The sequence below is a fragment of the Dermacentor albipictus genome, chromosome 3 (assembly GCF_038994185.2).
Source record: "Dermacentor albipictus isolate Rhodes 1998 colony chromosome 3, USDA_Dalb.pri_finalv2, whole genome shotgun sequence".
NCBI lineage: Eukaryota > Metazoa > Arthropoda > Arachnida > Ixodida > Ixodidae > Dermacentor > Dermacentor albipictus.
In genome coordinates, this window is record NC_091823.1 from 26844379 (window position 1) to 26859688 (window position 15310).

General features: G+C 43.2%; 1 protein-coding gene across 1 annotated transcript in view; it reads right to left on the minus strand.

Annotated features, from left to right (window-relative positions):
• Positions 1-401: 401 nt before the first annotated feature.
• LOC139057309 (zinc finger protein 11-like) overlaps positions 402-15310 on the minus strand; it is a 39617-nt gene continuing 24708 nt past the window's right edge. The window contains exons 17-21 of the mRNA XM_070535258.1: positions 14865-15125; positions 10445-10619; positions 4805-4998; positions 2726-3003; positions 402-882 (exon numbers count right to left, since the gene is read on the minus strand). Of these exons, the coding sequence (XP_070391359.1) occupies positions 567-882; positions 2726-3003; positions 4805-4998; positions 10445-10619; positions 14865-15125 (1224 nt within the window). The 3' untranslated portion in view covers positions 402-566. The remainder of the gene's footprint in view (positions 883-2725; positions 3004-4804; positions 4999-10444; positions 10620-14864; positions 15126-15310) is intronic.

The window sequence follows — 15310 nt, forward strand, 5'->3', positions numbered from 1 at the left end:
AGGGTCCCTCCCCAGGCCCTACAGCAAATTTTGGTTATGCACTGGAAGTTGTTACATGTCCTCTAGGAAGTGTTCAGCCACATTTTTTTTTCCTTCAAATCGGCTCATTAATATTTAAGATAGAAATATTTCTGTGCCGTGAACCCATGATTTCAGGAGGCAAGCCTCACTGCGAGCCTCACTGCAGCTCAATATGACCAAACCTGGTGATGGGCCCTATAAAGGGCATTCAGAAATAATGAAAATAGATTCCACCATAACAGTATCAATGCTTTTTGTGCAAAGAGCCCCCTTCTTCGCCCGACAATGTCCCAAATTTCTTTGCAAACGAATTCGCAGGCTCACACAGGGAGCCGTTAAGAACATTTCTATCTAAACCTTACATAAAGTAAAAAAAGTGCTAAGTATCAAAACCATGTTTTATTTTATGCATGAAAACATCTTAAAACTTTCTAAGCACTTCGAAAACTTTCCAGAAGTGCCAGAAATTCTGGCAGCAGCTATCAACAAATTCAGCCAGTTAATGTAACCATTAATCAGCACTCTAGGTTCCCACAAAGCTGCCATCAACCTTCTTCATTTTCGCATGCTTCTTCACTCGTCAACTCGATGCAGTTGGTCTCTATCAGAGTGTCACACACCATCAGGTTGATGATGCTGTCTACTGCCACTGCCAGGTTGCCACCTTCCGCTTGTGTGGGCACTGTCATCGCTTGTGGCACCAAGTCCTCTTGCAGTTCTCCTTCCTGCAGCACCACACCCTCTTCCTCGGGTGCCTCGTATGCTTCCTCCGTATTCACTAGGTCGTGTAAGAGGTATGTGTGAGTGTCATCAGAAGTGGCAGGTTGTGCTACTCTGGCCGGAGTTGACGCAGCACTGGACCTGAATTGGCAAAATGTAGAAGAAAAAATAGATCTACTGTACTGTAAATCCTCCACATTCAGAAGTCCTTCAAGACAAATGTACACAACAAGCACCTATTTACTCGTTTGCTTAAAGCTTGTTTCCTTTCATTAAAAGGATACATAATGCGGGCCCTAAAGCCAAGATTCTACAGTGTGCATCTTTGAACGTGCTTGTGTGTACAGCTGTCTACATCCATCTATTCACGCATGTTTATGCATGTGTGTGTGCACAACCACACCATAATCAAAAATTAAAAACTAATTGAATGATGGCATTTCACATGTCTACATTGGCACCTGGGCTATGACAGATGCCACATTGGAAGCCCGTCGACTCATCTTGACTGGCTACATTCCTCAGTGTAGACCTAAATCTAAACACACAAGCACTATTGAAGTGTGAACCTATGAAATTCAGCTACCAGGGCCAGGGATCAATTCAGCAACCACTAGTCCATCAGCCCAATGCCACACACAGCCACTGAACCATTGGTGTGGGTAAAATGAAATGCATACTTTAATCTTGTGCCACGAATGAAAACACAAACACACTGCTATCGTGAGAGGTGCCTATTTGAAATGCAAGGATGAACAGTGATTGTGAAGCTTAGCTAAGTAGTCACTCAGACTCCAGGCCAACCTACCCCCCACTCTGTTCTTTCACCCATTGCCCAATCTAACATAGCAACTCCTTCTTTCTAGACGGTGCCCACGAGGTGAGTCAGCCAGATTTCTGAGTGGTAACGCTTCAGACAGGTGACGTAAATGACATGCGTCTTGTGAGAGCAGCCACCAGTGGACATGAGGTGGATAACACGTAAGTGGCACCAATGATGCATGCCAAAGTGTGAAAGGACCGGTGTAGTGGGCCAAAAACTTTTTCCACAAGCCAAGCTTTCACCAGGGAATCACAGCCATGCTTTCTTTAGTGTACACAAGACAGGCTGATGTCGCTTATAACAGCGAGCCTTTGAGTGCTCTTACGACAACAAAGTACGGAGACGTGTAGACGTGTGATGCATCACACACGAAATATCTTGACAATAGAAGGGTGGTCATGCTCAGAAAACGGAAACAGTGTTGATAGTACTGCAGGATTCGTGTACGTAGAGAAGGTAAAATGGGTTCAAACATGTAGTCTAGTGCACTGCAGTATTGTAGGTGCAGGTAACAAAAGGGCATGATGGCATTCCATTTTTTGTGCTTGGAGTCAGCATACATGGAAAGCATGTTGATGAGAGTCCTGCTAGTGCACTCAGTGAAACCGTTCGTCTGCGTATGGTACAAAGTGGCATGATGAGACTGCCGGGCAGATTATGATACGAGGGGTCTTGTACCACAAAATAATGAACCGTAGCATGAAGTGCGAAATGTGAGCCACCAATGCCATAGAGGTCACTACCGTTTTGGCATGACAAGTAAAACAGTCGGTGGTTGCTGTTGGCAGATCGTGGAAAAGAGCTTAAGTCAACTATGATGATCTCAAATGGAGAAATGGGAGCCAGGATGGGATGGAGAAGTCCTGGCGGATGTTCGTAGTGATGAAACTGCACACAACTGGAGACATATGTAGTCGTAGTGTGACACATTCTTGGCTAGTAAGACTATTCCTGTGTATGGTGAAAGGTTCTGGCAGAACCTATAATTCTGGGTGACGAGTTGTCATGCACGACTCGGAGAAAGTCGTGTCACAAAGTCCTAGGTATGACCAGAAGTAGGCGGGTTCCATCTCCAGAGAAATCCCACTTATAAGGAAGGTAATCTTGTATAATAAAGGGGCAATGATCAACATCACAGTCGTGAAAGGGGTCACTACTCACGTTGAGCGCCTAGGTGCTGCAGGCTGGGCACAGACAAGAACGGCCTTGTGAGCAGCCTGGAGATGTCTTCTCAGCTTTGTCTTGGAGACGCAACCCTTGGAGCAGAGGGGGCAAGTCTCTCGGAAGGCACGACTATGCTTGAGGATCGTATGTTCTCGCAGCGTGCTTGCCTGGCTGAAGCTGGCCCCACACTCTTCGCATGAGAACGGCCGCTCTCCCGTATGTGTGCGAATGTGCGATGACAGGCCCAACACTGATACAAAGCTGTCCTGGCATATCTGCAATTCACACATAAAGGATTCATAATCGTTTTTTAGGAAACAAGTCTCCTCGGTGATGATTTCAGCAGAAGCTTGCAATTCGCACATGCAGGTAAATGAAGACAAACGGGTGTGATTTCACCTGCTTTGTTGACACAAATATCTTAACCTAACATTTTAGTTTGACATCAGACATGCTGTGAACCATTACAGTGTCACTATGGCTATTTTCTTATCACCTAAACTTCATGCAGCTCATGCAGACGGATGTAGCGCAGGGCAGAAGCAATGAAATTTTGCGCTGAACTTGGCTGACTGGATTGTAGCCAACCAGAACATACTGTGCGTCAAGCAGATGGAGGCACCCAGCTTTGCACTTTACTTGACTTCGCACTCACTGGCTACGTATATGCCCTTTGCCTGAACATTCCAAACACCAAAAGACGACAGCTCACCAAGACAATTTTGCTATGAATTTAATGCAGTGGCAACTATAAAACACTCCGTGATGACAAACATTTTATGTTGGGAGATAAGGTCACCTTCCTCCGTGATGTGCGGTTGCATCAGCAGGTTGTGTTGCCAGTGTAGGTAAAAAAGTATAGCCCAACTGAGTCGCCATAACGAGAACAAATGAGACAGAGAAACTGAAAACATTAAAACCAGCTGATTTGCTTTTGCAAGTTAAAGGGACACTAAAGCGAAACAATAAATCAATTTAGACTAATGAAGCATTGTTTGAGAACCCTGAAGGCAGTCATTTCAAAAAAATTGTTTGATTATTAGATGAAAAAATGAAGGTCCAAGTATCAGTATTTCAATTTCGCGCCGAAACCCCAGCGCTGGTACGGCAGCGTGACGTCAGGGATTCCAAAGTATGTTTTCGCATTTGGGCCGCGTTCGCTGAATAAAGGTTTCCGAAACTTGCCATGTTTAATATTTGGTTCCTTTAGAACATAATGTAGTCAATCTGTACAGCTATATATAATTAGTAGGCCCTAGAATATGCCATCAAAATGCAAGACGTCACAGCCCCCAGGTGCGGGAACCTAAGTAGGCGTCGCCACCCGTATTTTGTTCTTGCGCTTTTTCTGGCTTACCAAACATCTTATCATTGTAAGAGTGGTGTTTTCGCTGTTGTAGGAAGGTAATTTACTGATGCAGAAGAAATCATTTTTCACTTTAGTGTCCCTTTAAGGAAACAAACACTGCCACTTTGTTGGGCAATATATTGTTGGCCAAATTAGGTGCTTTTATGTTAATTTTGTTTCCCCTTTGGCATGTTGTAGACAGCAAATCAGCTAGAAGTTAGCAGTTGAGCTCCTGCGTACCTCTGCCCTCCCTATCATCTGTCTTGCGGCAACTAAACAGAGCAATAAACACCAAGTAGCCCAAATGTATGTGTAGATTCATCTATATTACAGTAGCACAGTGGATAAAGAAAGGTAGAATGCTCTCTGTGTGTATCACACAATAAATATTGCACATTGTTTTAGGCCTGAAGTTTCGATGTGAAATTCAAAACATCAATTAAGGCCTTTATTTTCTGTAGTAGTAACCTACCCATTTTTGCCAAACAAATTAAAATGCAAGTTTTGAAAGACCATGTTACCAGTCTATGCTGATTTGAGTAATACTCGTTCACATTCCTTTAGTGATACCAGTGGTAATAACATGAAACACTTTTGAATGGTAACAGTATTAAACGTCCATGGTTATGTTTGATGTCACTACTGGAACTTCATATTGTGGAACTGCAATATATAAAATCTACCAGTCACAACTAAACAAACAGCTAAACAAACACTTCACCCCTTACCTCACAGGTGAATGACTTTCCATCCTTTGAGCGCTTTCCATGCAGTGCCATCTTATGAGCGGACAGGCTGCTCTGGTACTTGAAACGCAAGTGGCACTGGTCGCACGTAAGTGTGAAAGACCGTCGATCTTTTCTTCGTTTAATGGGTTTAGGAGGTATACTTGTGCATGTCATCACCATTGTACCATCAGGTGCTGCAAGAATGTGATGGCATTAGGTGGCTCTTTACATGTTCCCAACAAGGAAAGAGAAAAACCAGTAAAACAACATAACATGGTTTGTTAAACTTCTAAGAATCACGAGTTCTAAAGACAGCTAAGAAGGGCTGTGAGCATGCTCTCAGCACAGCGCCTTTGCTAATATACTGATTAACAGTAGCCATTTATATTTAAGCAAAAGTCACCATGCATTACAGTAGTGAACAAAAAGATACGATAGCATTTTTCATTTGGGCACTGTCAGCTAATGTGCTCAGAATGATGGTGCTCCATTGTGCCACAACACTAGCCTAGGAAAACAAACTCTTGAGGATGCACTGTCATCATATCTTATTCACACCAGATAGCCTAACCACCATGTACATAATTTGCATATCTGAACGATGCACCACAAGGAAACCGTAACATCAACCAGTCGTGAAAATATGGGAGTGCTGGCAAGATAAATTTTAATGATAGGTGGTAGGGTAGCCGAACAAGAAGTTTGGCATGCTACTACAGGTTTATTGTACCACAAGAGACCAAAGGACAAGAGAAAAGAAAATAACGGACATGAATCTACCCATACAAAAGCTCGGAAAGGGGCAGCACTGAGCACAATGAAATGAACAAAGTGGAAAGTGGAGCTTTATATCACCGTCAGCAAGCAAAATGTTATCGATTTCTGTCCTTCTGGGTGCACCAGAGATTATGGTTATTATACAGTTTCCTTGTACAGTCGACAATCATGATGAGACCGGCGAAATTGATCAAATTATCCGGCAGGTTGAACTAAACAAGATGCAGAAAAAACGGCAAAACACACAGCTGATTTCTTTGCCAGTATTCTCCCAGTTCTAACAAGCCCCAAAACAAACATGCACCCGCTTTCTATCTGTCCAAAGTAGCAAACTAACCTAGAAATGACATTAAAGCTTTTAAACAAAGCAAAACTTTAATGCACACCCCATTTTTTTTTTGCAAGGAAAATGGGCAAGGGTCCAATATGTTTTGCACAACAGCGGCTGGCTCCCTAAATTCATCACTGCTGCACGATTTTTTAACGTCAGCTTCACTGCAATACATCCATATTGTGCATAAAGCATAAGAACATCACTATTGTGTCCGATCGCACCGCATAGGCAATTTACAGGCAAATTTTCTTGAAAGGAAAACAAAAAAACACAGCATGTTAGAATCAGGTAAATACCATAATGAAACATTGTGAGCTATGATTATTGCTTCAAAGTGTTCCTAGAACAGGCCGAAAATAGGCATTTTCGACATGGAATGACGTGTGTTTAACGCATACACTGTCCCCAAGCTAAGCCAAGACAGACATGGAAGCTGAAGGGATCACGATTGGGGTCACCATAGGGGTCAAGTGCATGCCTGCTTACTGTTCATGTTCAAATTATCTGGCAAAGGCCAATTTTAGAATCGAAATAATGGAAGTTTACGACCATAGAAATGCATGGGTGCATGACAGAACCTTCAGGCTGTACCGAATAACGAAAAAATTGAATTAACCGGAGTCAAATTAATGGACGTCCACTGTAACACCTTCTTGGAATATGCAAATTATGTATGCAGAACAATGGCAGCATGTGTTCAAGCAACTATTGCCCTAGGGTAGCGATCTGACATGATGCAGCACCAACTTTCTGAGCACATTAGGTCACAGGACCCAAATTAAAAATATATCTTTCTGTTCACTACAGTCTATTTACAAGCACTTATCTTTCTATAATATATATACACAATAGAAGACATGGACACAGCAAGTGGACACACATGAAAGTCCTTGTGTGCATCACCACAGGTCCCCTATTGTATTTGGATGTACCTGAACACTTCCTACCAAGGAGGCTGAACCTCCATGCTCAGCTTGTTCTTCCTTCATTATTTTTATGCTCTCTGCTAGCTACTTCTCCAACCATGCAAACTTCTGCTGCATTTCTACTTAGTATTTCAGTCCTGTGTGCAGATCCTGTAGATTGTATCTTTGTTCAAGCTGCTTTTTCTTTAAAATTAGTACGCATAAAAACTAGCCCAAATTACCTGTTCACTAAATTATATTTACACTGCACTCTTTCTCTTTTCTTTTCGTCTTTCTAATACAGTAGACTTTCATTAATTTGGCTCTGGTTAATTCAAATTTCAGTTAATTCAATCCTTACCAAAGGTCCTGCCCAGTGCCCATGCTCCCACCGTGCGCTCACATTTTCATTATTTCAATCCTGAACTAGGCCTTCACCAGATAATTCAAACTTGACCAGTCAGAATGCATATGCCTGATCCCTATGGTGACCCCAATAGTGACCCGTTTACTGGCAGCGTCTGTCTCGGCAGAGCTTAGAGGACAGTGAATGCGTTCCATCGAGTTAAACCTTGATAAAACGAAGTTTGTAAAATCGGCAATTTGCATCGTTACATTTAAATTTGACCTGTTAGCAAATACGTACAGTCATCAAGGAATTTTTCTTATACGGAAGAGGCCGCAAGATTTTCTGTATTATTCGACAATCAGAAAAAGAAAATTTGAGTGAAAAAGAATTCGTTAGATTCAACTTGAGAGTCGGCGACAAAAGATACGGTTTCATGCCATGTCGAGGATATCTTCACGTCGGTGGTAAAAAGCAAAACCAGCCAGGGCTTTCACATCCACTCCACCGGTAGTGTCGCCCACAGTACAACAATGCTATCACGAAAAGCGCTGGCAGCGAGGAGCGAATGATTCATATGCTTCTCGCTTCAACGCATCTCGGAAACTTGAGATTACGCAACTTCTAGAACTAAACGCATGGGAAGACACCACGCATGATCCTACACCATCTCAGCATGCTCACTCTTTGTACACACAGCAGATTACCTCTGAAACAGGGCACTCAGCCGCACTGGCAGCCATGCGCAGCCACGGCTGCACTAGAGAAGGAGACGCATGCCATCCTAGCACCCCCTTCCTTCCCCTCAAGTGCGCTTGATCATGTTACTGCGAGCTCTCTTCCCTCCCCCATTTCCACATGCTTGCGCGGCAAGGTGGCACTCCTCAAGCCACCATCCTTTTCGTCTCACCCTTGCAAGCTCTCACTCACACCCACAGCATACAGCAAAGCCCTCCTAGATGATACAGTAAAGGCTCAACATAAAAACGTGGATGCGATGCTGCATTTCATTTTTTTTTCCTTACGTTACAAGCCATCTGTGACGTTTATCGACGCTCGCAGTAGCAAAGAGCCTTAGAGATTTGTGGCTGTTACTCAAAGGAAAGCATCGCTGGTAAACGTGTTTAGATGCCACCTGTACGTATTGTAAAATTCAGCAGTGTGGAGCCGGTGCAGCTACTAGAGTACAATGGAGACCCGTGTCGCAGCAAGTTGTGGTGGGTTCCCGCTCCTGCAGCGAGTGGCAGCAGCAGCTTAAAGGTACATTTATAGTCCCGACGTTCTCAGTACATGGGTGAGCGTCGATTACGGCCAGTCACACTACGCCGCTTGCGTTGTGCCAGCCAAAATGCCATCCCCTTTTATGCGCACACCGTCAGCTGCTCTTTGGAGCATGCACAGAATTATCCCCAACCCACGCGCTGCTTTGAACGGTTGTCTGCGACCCTCGGCGAAGCAGCGTGGGATTCTTTTTTTATTCAAGCGATGCATTGTGGATTGGCGAAGTCGGCGTGACGAACACGCAGATGGAGCAAGTGCCATCTCGACATCGGGCACGTCGGCTTGCGTTGGCCGCATCCAGTTATGTTAGCTGTGCCAGTGCATCGAACTTGTTGTTCTCGCCAACGTGATGTAGTGTGTGCGTGCGCACTCATTCGCATTGCGGAGTATCGCAATCGTTGGTGAATTTTTTTCTCTGACTTTCATTAGTTCAAATTTTGTATAATTCAAATTTTCATAGCATCCTCAGGGAATTCGAATCAACAAGCTTTTACTGTACAGCATGCAGGGCATGACAGGATCTTATCATACTTGGACTTTATATGAATCATGATGCTGCTCCACTTCGGAGGTCTCTCTAGAACGCGCAGTGTGCGATTGGAGAGGTGTGTTCGCAAGCAGTCGCTTGTAATTCAACCATTTGGCCATCTACGTCCGCGGAATTTACAACTTATTGTTTTTATTTATTATTTGCAGCGGCAGTAAAATTCCTTTACTATACTGAAATTGTTTATATATAAACACACTTTGTTTTATTGAGGTTCTAAATAGGTTCTGTTCTATGGACAAAAAGCTATAAAGAGTTAAGTATCTAGTTATATAGAGAATTTCATTATACTAAAGTTCGTTATATCGAGGTTTAACTGCATAATGAAATTTTGATACAACAAAGTGAATTTCCAGTTTTATTGACTTTGTTGTTATTGAGGGTTAACTGTACTGATAATCGGAGTTGCTTTGGCAAATACCTGCCGTAATTGAAATTAGAACGCAAATTCGATAGGCGATCCAAAAACCAAAGTGCATCTAGCCAGACAATTTGTCAGCTGAAGCTGTAACCTTTAAGGCTCATCCATACAAAGAAATGCCCTACAGCAGGTACAGCAGATCTACTTCCAGTGTCCAGGTGAAAATGCAATGTCAAGCTATAAACAATACAGTGTGTATCAACACCCCTAGCAGATATTCCCACCAATTGCTAAAGAAGACAACAATCGTCCAGGATTGTTGGTATATGCTGGGCCGCTCAGGCTAGTCTCAAATAAATGTGGCCGTGGTCACCTGTAGCGGTGACTTCCACACAGTGCAGTGGAGGGCAATTCTGGGGTATAGAACATGCAACCAGCTGTGAACATAATTTCAGGGGGAACTACTGAGCCAAATGCTCTTGCACCTATAATTCTTTTGGATAATCATACAGGCAATGGATAAATTTAATTTCAAAAATCTTGAAACAGCATTTCTTCAAAGTATCTTTTGTAACGTAACAAACTCTGAATTGACAGCATTGTGAGGCAAGTTAGGGTAACTATATTCTTTTAGGTATTAAAGCCCACACATTGCGCTGTACCAAAACTGCACACCCCGAAACACACTGAAGCTGCGCACTGGGTTATGAGAAACACTACAGTGGAGAGCTCTGGGCTAATTTTAACCCCCTGGTGTGCTTAACATACACCCAAAGGATAGTACATGAGTAGTTTCGCATTCGACCCCCATCAGAAGGCAGCCATGGTAGCAGGAATATGAGCCCATGACTTTGTGCCCAGCAACACAACACCATAGCCAGTAAGCCTACGTCATGGGTTCCGCATATGGAACCAAATTATTCTGCAGTAAAACACTCTTGTATGGTTTATTTCAAATGCTCAACCTTTCTATAGTAGAAGTAGGCAAATTAAATTTTAATGCTGAATTTCCTAGAACAATCACTTCGAAAGAGCAAAGCTAAACTGTAGGAAATCAACGAACAAATTGTGCAGGCAAACAATACACACCTTGTGTGCTGTGTATCTTTTCATGGTTTGCCAAGTGGTAGGTAGTCGCAAACACACGCAGGCAAGCTTTGCAGCGACGATTGCTAGCGCTTGTGTGCGAGTCACTGTGGTGCTTGAGTATGGCTTCGCTCTCAAACAGACGCTTGCAAACGGTGCACTCATGGCCTCGACCCTCCTGCGAATGAAGTCTTATAACTTGAAGACATACAACTTAGTGATGGGTCAGCTCAAGTCAAGAAAGACTTGGCGAGGTTAAAAGTCAAAATTGACAGCCAGTGATCAAGAGGTGCAGGTACAACCCACAATCAGCAAGACATGATCACATGCTCTAGCAGAAACAAAATTTAGAGGAGTGGTCTGCTTGCACAATATTGACAAATTTGTGAAGGCACTATTTTTAATATTGCTTGTTTTGATGGCCCAAAAAAAAACATGAGGATCTCACACACTGTGGGAATCAGTTTAACTAAAGCTTCTATTGGCATTTGTGTAGAATGTCGTTTCTGTTTAGCGACTATTTGCAAGTAGAGACCGCATGATCAAGTTGGACACATTTTCACTGGGAACCACCTCGCTCAACATATACTTGTGGCGCTTGATAATATTAGCACATGCCACACAAGACGAAAAAGGCATGACCACCATCTAACGACTACAATGGCATGACGACAGTATCACAATGACTTTAACAATGATGGAATGAAGACAACAGCTGGATGAAAAAGGCATGATGACACTGAAACCACTACAACAAAATGACAATGACAAAAACCAACGATGGCATGACAATGATGATGCAACAACAACAAGAGTATGATGATGACAATGTGATGTTAACTGCATGACGACTATGGAGTGACAATGTTGGAGTAATGACAATGATGGTGTGATGTCTATAGTATCTAGACAGCGTGACAATGAGATGACAGAGCTTTAATGATGACGACGTCCTGACTATAATGGTATGATGACTGTATGATGACGAAAGCATAATGACAATAGAATAAAGAAGTTAGAATGACGACAACAGAATGAAAAAAAAGGCATGACGACAATGTGACGATGAAAGTGGAAGCACTACGAGAGAATGATGACGATGGAATTACCACGATGGCCAATGATGACTCTGAGAACGACCGGCTGATGATGATGAAATGAGGATGACAATGATGGTTCAAACATGGTGGCATGATGACGATCATATGCCAACACAGTGACATCAACAGAGTGAAGATGCCATAAGGATGTTAAAGATATGACAACGAAGGAATAATCACAAAGCCATAATGGCACTATTCACACTATATAGCAGAATCTCAGTGATACGGTCATACCCGATACCAATTTCAGGATGATATAAATTTTTCAAAAATCTCGGCTCAAGTCCATTGGTTTACAACATGCTAGTTTCAAATTTGCTAACTGCTTCTTGCGCCGCGGCAGATGATACAAACAAGTGAGCTGCCGCCCAATCCCCATCATGCTGGTAGCGCCCGGCCCTCGCTATTGTCAGGCTGGCAGAGCAGCCGCACTGATGCGCCAGTCTCATTCCTGTTGCCGGGGCAACCTATGTCACTCTGCTTTGACTTCACCCCGGCGTGTGTCCCACTCTCTCTCTCTCTCTCTCTCTCTCTCAAAAAAACCTGCATTTTCAGTGTCATGCAACTTGGCAGCCGTTTTCAAACGCCTTGCTATATTATCAGGCTCCAACAATCAGAAGCGACTCAGTCTTGCTACGTCAGCAAGATTGGCTGCATGCGCTTCCCCAGGTAGCCTTGTCTCTGTATTCCATGCCGTCCATTGTCTTCGGCGCCCAATGACAATTCAAACTTTACCTTTGCACCCATGAGATCTCACAATACGAAGTCGCTTCGCCGCCGCAAAGAAAAGCAAACAGATTCCTTTATCTTGTACAAATAATGTCCTTATCACCCATCAGGCAGCAGCAGCGACACAGCAACAAAGCAATTCAAAATAAACAGGCAGATCTTGAAATTCTGGCTTTAGAACATGCAAATTGCATAGCTTGCTGCTGCCTAAATGTGCACAAAACAAATGTGCCGGTGATTCCAATTCGTATTAGCCCATAGAAATGCCCCTTGCATACTGCATCACTGCTGTAATGAATCATGGCATTAGTTTTCCTGTTTCGCACTAGTTCTTGTTTTTATTTCTGCGTGGAGAAATACAGTGTTGCAGCTATCTAAATCTCTAATCTCTTGTGTTTATGGCAATACCAAGGTAGTGATGCTGCGTCAACGGAAAGTTGTGTTTGCACAATGAACAGTGCATTAGCATCTCCCAAAGCCTGCTTTTTCTAGAAGATTTTGCAGACAACACACTAAAAAAGTGCAATATTCTTAAATTCTATCCTGTATTTATTCCAAATATATTGCCATGAGATAAAGAAACGTCTTAGGATTGCAGAAAAAAATAAATCTGAAATATTGAGCAAGTTGGCCATTTCACGGCCACGTAACCCCTTAATTTCCCAATTTTTGTATGTTTTTGGGTCATACAAGTTTCCCGCCATCCCGACAGACTCATATAACCGAGATTCTACTATATCCAGTGTTTGCACTGTATCTGGTACCGGCCAATCGCGCGAGACTGTAGCCAGCAGCCAGCAGGGATGGCAACAGTATAACGACGACAGCATGACAAAGGTGTGACAATGCTAGAACGCCTACTTCATGACGATGGCAATGGAATGACGAAGCTAGAATGACAACCACGCAATGACAACTATGGGATGACAACAGTGTCACGACAAAAGCATGAAAATACTGGGATGACAAAACCAGAATCATTATGACAGAATGACAATGCAGGATTGACCACAAGTAGGAGAAGTAAAAGTAGGAGTGCTGTCCTTTGTGTGAGCTATTTGGCAAGACAGCAGCAGCAGTCGGAAAGTCAAAGGAAAAGGCAAAGAAAGTATCATTTTAAAAATGTGGTTCCTGGAATGCCTAAGGTATGAATGCTTTGGCAATTCTTACAACATAACCATACTGTGTAAAGATCTCCAATTTGACCTCAAGTGTCACAGTTACAAGGAAGGGGCACTGGAAGAGCTTCATGGCAAATGCGCTGGGGAGGGGTTAGATAAGAATGTAGACTGCAGTAGTTAGATGCCCATGAATGAGCTGCTTGGTTGAATATTTGCGGTAGCCGTCATCGAAAATCTGGGAGGAGGGCTATTCTCACATTTCTGATAATAGTCTTGCTGTTCGTTTTGCGAAATGTCAGATATTTCCTACAGAATATTAAAATTCCTACAGGAACCATTAAACCAGGAAAGGATAAGAAATAATAATGACTGCTGGAGTCTACAGGGAGAAAGAAAGACCAATGCAAGTGGTGAATGCTTCAAATTACAGTTCTCAGCTGCAGGAAAGCTTTGGTTGCTGCAAGTCACCAGAGACTAGGCAGATGAGCAGTTAGCTTCAGCAAAATTTTCAGCTATTTAATAAGGCTGCCACCCTTTTAGACAGCCCATAACTTTTTCACCTCAGTTTAGGCAAAGCAGTTTTTTATTTGGTAGTCTCGCCATGTTTGCATTCCTTTAAATCGATGTGCAATGCCATAGCCCCTTCAACAAACACTTAGCTATTCATCAACAAACAACATCCTATGTGCATCTGATGACAGCTGTTGCCTTGCTTCATCAGTGATACTCAAGCTGTGTCGGACACAATTCCTTTCAGTTGTTTCTTACTTACCAAGTGCTCAGTTTAACCGAACAATTAGCTGTGAACAATGCGGCATATATCAAGTAATGTAACTAAGCCTTTTTCTTTTTTTACCAAATAGACTTCTCACAGCCTTTCTATTTCACTCTGTCTAAATATGAGAAAATATTTGATATTCAATTAGAAAATTTTACAGTTTGAACGTCCTTACAAAAAAGATTAAGCAGAAGCCACAGGATGGTGATTGTCAGAGTAAAGAGTTTGCTTCTCAGTAGATCCACTGAGATAAGCTTTCGGGACACTTATTGGCCAGCTCTATCGGTTAATGATATGAGGCATATGGGTGCTAATCATGTACATGGACATGTCAGAATGCACTTGACAAGCAGTGTTCAGCCACGCCATGCGACAAAACTAGAAGACCCACAGATGGGCTCATTTTGCCTGAACATAATGTTACAACAACAGACATGCCAGCATTCCGTGAAGTTACCAGTGCTACAAAGGGATTTCCTAGATCCTGCATTCATGTGCCAGAGCTCCAGCATAGCACATCATTTTTGACAGAGGAACAATGTCTGTGGTGTCGGTGGAATGCCAGTTCTGCATTCCCTTTTTTGCCAGGACAGTGCGCACGTGCGCGTGTGTGTGTGTGTGTGTACGAATGCCACGAGTGCAGCTGGTGTGTCCACATAATTGCTACTGTGATAAAAAAAAAATAAGCATACCTGATGCATGCTGAGGTGCACTCCGTACAACTTGGGGCAAACAAAGCCACGAGGACACTGGGGACACTGCTGGCGGCCAACAGAGCTGTGCCTCAATCTCTGGTGGCGCGTAAGCTCAGCCACTTGAGCAAATCGGCTTGGGCATTGCGGACACTGGAGCATCTCTCCATGCTTGCGGCGCATGTGACCCACCATACTGCGCCGATTGAAAGTCACGTAGTCGCACTGAGCACAGTGTTTCTTCAGCGGCTCCAGTGATGCCTGCCAATGAAAAGAAAGCAGAAAGAAAAGCTCAAAACAAGCATCATGCATTAGGCACCAAAATTGCCATTCCAAGTCCAATGCTTTAGGCAATGGACATGTTCTGCAGTGCAAACCCACAGAGCCCAGAAGGAGAGCACAACTATATACGCTCGAACCTCGTTATAACGAAGTTGAAGGGGGAG